Raw genomic sequence first — 6,847 nt, 5'->3', positions numbered from 1 at the left:
AACTTGGTGTCCTCTGCAAACTTACTGAAGGAGCACACATAACTTGCATGGGGCAGTATGGGCAGCATAGAGTGCTGCGCCTATGCCAGCAGCTGCCATCAGGAGCTGACATGGCAGAAATGGTGGGACAGAGGGCGAGACTCCACTCCAACAGCAAACAGAGCCAGCGTAAGAAATGCCATGGCCTGCTGACCCTGAGACCGACCGGCCTGGGAACAGGAGGGGAGCCACTGGCCTGGCCTCATTTTTTTTAAAAGCCATGAGGGAGGAGGGTCCAGCATTGCTCACCTGAGTCTTGTTATAGACTGAGCCACTGATATCAGGCACACCTGTGTTACTTGAGGTCACAGAAACACCTGGAAAACAAAAATGCCACTGACAATGAGAAAGTCAACCACCACTCAGCATGAGCCCCATGCTTTGCTCCTGGCACCTCCGGCGGCCTCAGTGGATGCACCTTCGTCTGCAGCTGCAGCACCACATGCCCTGCTGCTGCTGCCGGCCAGCCTGGCGGCGTTCTCCGTGCTCTCAGACCCACGGCACCCCACACAGGAACAGAAGAAAGGGCTCAATTCCTCGTTCCCGCTGCAAAGCGGGAAACCAGCCCGCTGGGATAAATCACCCATGTCCATGACCCAGCGGTTACCGCTTAGATTCAAATGCACTTCACCAGGCAGCAGCTGGCTGCACCAAACACTCATTTAAGCTCGCAAAAAGCCAGCTTTCCCCTAGGATTAGGGATGCATTTGGCTCTAATGCAGCATTCGAGAGCTTTCCAGTAGTGCGCTGAGCGATGAGACTCCACATCTGCTACACATTTGAGCCCTTGTCCTTTCACATCCTGCAGAAGGATGAGGTCTGCAATGCTCCTCTGCCCTGAGAGAATTAGTATCACTGATTCAGGCTGGCTTCCACCTGGACCAGCTGGTGCCACAACAGGCTCAGAAACTCACTTACCAGCGAGGTGACTCTCAAACCAGCCACTTATTCACAGTCTTACAAAGACTGGCTCTAATAATTTCACTTGGATCAGAATAAAACCAGCGGTTCCTTTGGCCAGTAAATCAGAGGACTGGACTCAGAGAGTTTGCACTGCTCTAAGGTTGTACCCTTCCTAGGACATTGCTCCTTTTTGGATTGCTCCTCCACAGAGAAGAACGGGATCAGCTCTTAGCTGAAGACAGTCCAGTTGGTGTTTCAAACGCGCAGCAAATGCTTGGTATTTGCTTAAGCCTACGGATGAACTAGTTAGTGCTAAGCAGCTCAGTATACATTTCTCAGGTCTAACCAGCATGTGCAGAATAAAGCTTTCATATAAGCTGTATAAATTCTTCAGCCTTTACAGTCACAAAGAAAACATTTCCAGGCATGAAACAACGCGATGAGTTACAGCGTGTACAGACAGCAGCTGAAACAACAGCCCAGAGATGTGTGAACTGCGCTGCTTGGCCCTAACACTTGGCTATCTCAGGTGCCTACCAAGAAACTCAAAATATAGTCATCATTTGGCAGAGGACCATTTCAGCAGCAGCATCCAATTGCTTAGGCTTCAAAAACGCAGCACTGCTGCAGGACCACTATTCTTCAGCAAAGAAAACTTTGGCAGAGGAAACAGCTCACCATTTCTCCCATGTATAATTGTGGACAAAGCTGCGCATCAGCCACACAAATCCTTATGCAAAGTTCAGCCATCAGGTTTAGAAGGAACACTTGGGCCATTAAAAAAGCATTTTGTATACGGGAGATGGAGAAACAGCTTGGATCGTGACCCTGTTTAGAGCTGGCTGCTGTGTCGACTGCACAGCACTGGCAAATACTGGGAGTTTGCCCTACTAAATCCCACTGAAGAGCAACCTCAAGTCTCATGTGTTACCTTTCCCAGGTCCAGTGCCAGCAGATTTGTTTTGTGCTTGAGATGACCCACTGTAGCCTCCTTTGCTGTAATCTCCAGCTGCCGTTCCCTGCGTTAAGTCATCATAGCCTGCCGGTGTGTACAAGACAAGGTGTTACAGTGTGCAAAGCAGCTCTGCAGAGGCTCACGTGAAAAGCGCAGTGGTAAGCATACCTGCTCCATAGCCGTGCTGCCCATAGCCACTCGCTTGCTGGAAAGGAGTCGACGCGGTGTTCAGGTTGACTCCATGCTGTTTAGCAGATGCTGGAGGTACCTGGACAAAGGAAGGGAACAAAAGGCGCTGTTAACTGGGGAAGGGCACGCAAAATGCAAGCTCCCTCTGCCATCTAGTGGGGAAGGCACCTCCACCTCACGTGGGAAATTTAATCTGGAGTTGGGAGCACTGGGATGGCACGGGACATGGCACTCATGCTTCCAGCAGTAATTTGCTGTAGTGGATTTGTGCAAATCCCAAGTTTTCTGCTAGAGCTGCCCCTCTGATTGCAGTACAACCCTGTCTCAGAACAGGCTGCGTATTTCTTTCATACACTGAATGTAAACAGCAAATTCTTACCCACAAAGCCAAGAAGGAGCAACCACAGTGTTCTGCCTCCAGAATCAAACGAAACATCAATTCCTGCCTGATGCTGTTTCATAAAACACTGTCCTACGGGGCCCTAAAATAGACTCATCTACCCTTCTGCCTGGAGCATCATCTCTTCCCAAATAACCTTCTTCCTCCGAGACTACCAGCACTGCTCTCTGACTTAATGGGGTCTCCTCCATCCTCAAAAGGATTTCCTAGGCACTTTCAGCTCGGTGACTCAGCTTTGGGTCTCCCCTTGACTCTCCAGAGACTGGTAAGGGCTTTCAGGAACACCGAGTTCATGAGCTGCAGCTGTCTGCTATATACAGTAACCTTGGGGAAGGGATTGCAGCTATTTTCTCATGCTTGCACGTTTTTGGACATCCCTTGCAGACTGGGGAAGATGACTCTACTCTGTTCTCATGAGACCCCACCTGAGTACTGGATTCAGCTCTAAGGTCCCCAGTACGAGAAAGACATGAACCTGTTAGAGCAGGTCCAGAGGAAGGCCACAAAAATGATCCGAGAGCTGGAACATCTCTCCTATGAAGAAAGGCTGAGAGAGTTGGGCTTGTTCAGCCTGGAGAAGAGAAGGCTCCAGGGAGACCTTATTGCAGCCTTTCAATACTTAAAGGGGGCTTATAAGAAAGATGGAGAAAAACTTTTTACCAGGCCCTGTAGTGACAGGACAAGGGGTAACGGTTTTAAACGGAAAGAGGGTAGATTTAGACTGGACATAAGGAAGAAATTTTTTATGACGAGGGTGGTGAAACACTGGAACAGGTTGCCCAGAGAAGTTGTGGGTGCCCCATCACTGGAAGTGTTCAAAGCCAGGCTGGATGGGGCTTTGAGCAGCCTGATCTAGTGAAAGACGTCCCTGCCTGTGACAGAGAGGTTGGACTAGATGATCTTTGAAGGTCCCTTCCAACTCAAACCATTCCATGATTCCAAGATGTAGAAGATTTGGGCTGGAGAGAGCAAAACCAGAGAGGCACAAAGAGAAGGTTACAGTTCAGGCTGTCACACTTACAAACATGGTTGGCCCATACTGGAATGCACTGGGTACGCCGGGCACACCAGCGTAGTAAGGTAACCCAGTGTAGCTGTACCCCGGGGGCAGGGTCGGGTTGAGGAAGGGCTGCTGAGTTGTATGGTGAGTCTGCGTCTGGTTCTGCTGCGGCTGGGCGAGCGTGGTAGCAGGAGCAGGGGAGGCAGAATCCCCACGGCCGAATTTTGTTACGTCACCTGTGAAAGAAAGAACTGATCAGAAAACCTACTCCAAAAGTGGAGGACTCAAAGGATTCAAATCTCTGAATACAAGTAGACAACTACAGAAGAGGGCACATCCTACACTTGAAAGGCTGCAGTTGTTCATGGGAAGCGCTCTCCCGGCCTCTATTCCTGATGGCCACAGGAACATTGCCAGTTTGTGGCACAGAATTCCATGCCATGGCTAATCCATTGATAAAATGGAGATACCACTACTTACCTATCTTACACGGTCTGAGCAGATTCATTACTATCAGATCATTGCAATAAAACATGCTAAAAGCGGAAGTATGGTAAATAGCCAAAGAGCAAATGGTTGTTGGGTTAAAATGTGACTTTCCTGGGGGTTAACCTGATCAGCTAAGCTTTATGGGCTGAAAGCAAGTTAGGATTTACAGGCAGTGATTTTTGTCAATGTCTGTTTATTTGTCAAGCATGACTAGTTAGATGTCCGGTTCCTCACACCACCAAAGTTCTGGAGACAGTAGCTGAAGGCCAGGAAAGCAAGGCTTGCATCGCGGGCCACCTTATTGAAGAAGTAGGAAGGGAAATTCGGTTATTAACCCAAAAGCAGCCTCCCGAGAGAAGTGATTACGAAGCAGAAAACTCCTGAACACTTGCATTTTCTGGCAGCCTACAGAGCAGCATCTTCATGTGTTTTTAAGGAGGTGACATATATCAATCACATCTATCTCATTCCCAACCAGCATTCCTTTTTGTTGGTTACCAAGAAGTATGACAACACTTAATACCATCATTACAGGAATTATAACGCCTATGGCTACAGTTTTAAACTGTAATCAGATGGCAATGGATGAAAACCACTGGCTGAAAATCCTAGATGGCATTAATGTCATCTTTGCACAATGATAATTGAGGAAGGGCTTCTTAGACCACATGCTTTTGGGAATGAAGTCCTTAGATTTGGGGAGGGTGAGAGAGAGCTTGCTAGATGCAGCTCCTGCTGGGAACATACAAGTGCTAAAATAGCAGTAACAAAGCATGGGGAGCTGCTGAGGGGGGTCTATTCCAGTGCCAAAAAAGGAAAGCAGCCAGTTGAATTTCGAGAAGAATGACTAAGCTATGGAATATTTTCCAAGCACCTGTAGGTGCTCGGGAAGGGCACTAGATGACACTGCCATTTACATTCGTAACAATTTTGCACTTATTCTCAAAGGCTATCCAACTTAGTCCCAGAAGAAGTCACATATGAATTACTGACCAAAACCATGAAGAAACATCAACGTCAGGGTTGAGAGGGAGATGCTCGCTTTTGTTTGACTAGTTTGGACTGATGGGTTTAACTGTTTACAGAAGGGAAAAATGATTGCTCTTTCAGCAACAGCAGGATGACCTGCATTTAGAAACCAGCACATCTCACATACCGTCCTCGTCTTTAAATAGCACTCACCTGAGTACGGGTTGTTAGCAAGGCTCCCATCTCTGCCTGTCAAGGTTGCAGGAGCAGGGAACGTAATTCCGTAGTAATCCTTGGAAAGAGACAACGTCGTTTATTAATAGTTGAAACCGTAACAGAGCTGCACAACTCTTATGAACCTCATATTACACGGACAAGAAAATCTAAAAAGGAAGAACTAAAGGAAGTTTGGGCAGAAGCTGACCTTATCACTTATAGCAGAGCTGAAGATTTACCGGGATCCTCAACTTCAAAATAAACCTACTTTATAGACATTTTAAATATTATATACAAATACTTCATCTCTTAATGGTAAGTTAAAGGCAATGACTAAATGCTTTCCCCTCCCAGCCCTCAGCTCTGAGCTGTCATCTTCCAGCGAGACTGCACCTGGAAGAGCAGCAGACCATCGGAGTCCAAAGACCTGGGGTCAGGCCGGGACCATAATCACAACGTGGATGTAGTCTAAAGGTTTTACCCTTGTACCATGCCCTGTTTTCTAAAAGTGGAAATGTCAGCTAGGAAAACAGCACAAACATTTTTTAAAAAAAAAAAAAAAAAAAAAAAAAAAAAAAAAAAAAAAAGAGAGAGAGAGAAAAAGAGTTACTACCAGATGACTGGAAAATTTATTTAAACTACATTACAGGAGACCTCAGATCAGTAGTCTCCAAAGTGGGGTGTGCAAGACAATCCATTAGGGTGTAGGAAGAAAATGTTTTTGATACCATTAATAAATAAAATTTTAAAAATTTAAAAATAGTGTTTGTTTAACCTTTCTCTCATCCTTTTTTAATTCTTATTTTTGTGTTTGTTTTAAAATATACATATTAGTACAGTAGTATATGTATATAATTTAGAAATAAAAATATATTGGGCAGGAGTGCTCACAAATTTTTTACTGATGGGGTGTGTGATAAAAAAAGGTGGAGACCGCTGCCTTAGATCATTCTTCTAGGTCCTCTACAGGAAGGTAAGACAGTCCTCACCCTAGAAATCTTGCACTCTGAGATGACAGGACATGCCAGCAAAACCAAAGCAGCATTTTGTCTTCCGTTTGCGAGAAAATGAGAAAAGTTTGCCCCTCCCTGCCTGGGTAAACTCCACATGTGGGGCTGGTACTCTACTAAGCGTTCTTCTTCCTAATTCTCATGGTTTACTCCTCACCATCGCCAATCCATCAAGAGTTAATGCTTTAACCACTAACATATCCATTTCCACACATTCTCCAACACTGGAAAAACATCCACCTTCTTCATACCCCTCTCTGCAAATTCCCCAGTACCTCAAATGCTTTCTCAGAGTTCACAGCACATTCCACCTTGCTTCATTTCTGTGCATCACCCCGTTTCCTACACCCAATCCTCCATCACTGAACATGAAATAACCCGGCAAAGATTTAGTATTGCAGGTGCTTTCTGTAACTTGAAACGGTGCCGTATTTCATCATCCTTTCCTTCCCAGGTAATTCCACCTTATCAACTCTAGCATGAATCACTTAAGAAAACACAACCAAATCACACTAAAAGCCTTAGTAGTTTACTCATAACAGCGCTCCCGTCTCCTTCCGAGGAAAATGCTACAAAAAGAAGATTTGAAGAAGAGATCTGGAACTGACACACTAGCATTTTCCCCTATATAAACTGGACAAAATATAACCAAATCCGCATGAGAACAGGGTCTAAGG

General features: G+C 45.9%; 1 protein-coding gene across 1 annotated transcript; it reads right to left on the bottom strand.

Moving 5' to 3' along the window:
- Positions 1 to 193: 193 nt before the first annotated feature.
- Positions 194 to 5,236, bottom strand: LOC104084302 (ubiquitin-associated protein 2-like; the record flags this gene model as incomplete). Its single annotated transcript, XM_009588074.1, has 5 exons — positions 194 to 356; positions 1,874 to 1,981; positions 2,066 to 2,165; positions 3,508 to 3,722; positions 5,158 to 5,236. Coding segments are annotated over 5 exons (665 nt in total), but the record flags the coding sequence as incomplete, so codon positions are not given.
- Positions 5,237 to 6,847: the final 1,611 nt, after the last annotated feature.

Source organism: Fulmarus glacialis, unplaced genomic scaffold, assembly GCF_000690835.1.
Source record: "Fulmarus glacialis isolate BGI_N327 unplaced genomic scaffold, ASM69083v1 scaffold37131, whole genome shotgun sequence".
NCBI classification, from domain to species: Eukaryota; Metazoa; Chordata; class Aves; order Procellariiformes; family Procellariidae; genus Fulmarus; species Fulmarus glacialis.
The sequence above is the reverse complement of the archived record's forward strand: the minus strand, read 5'-3'. Positions and strand labels throughout refer to the sequence as shown.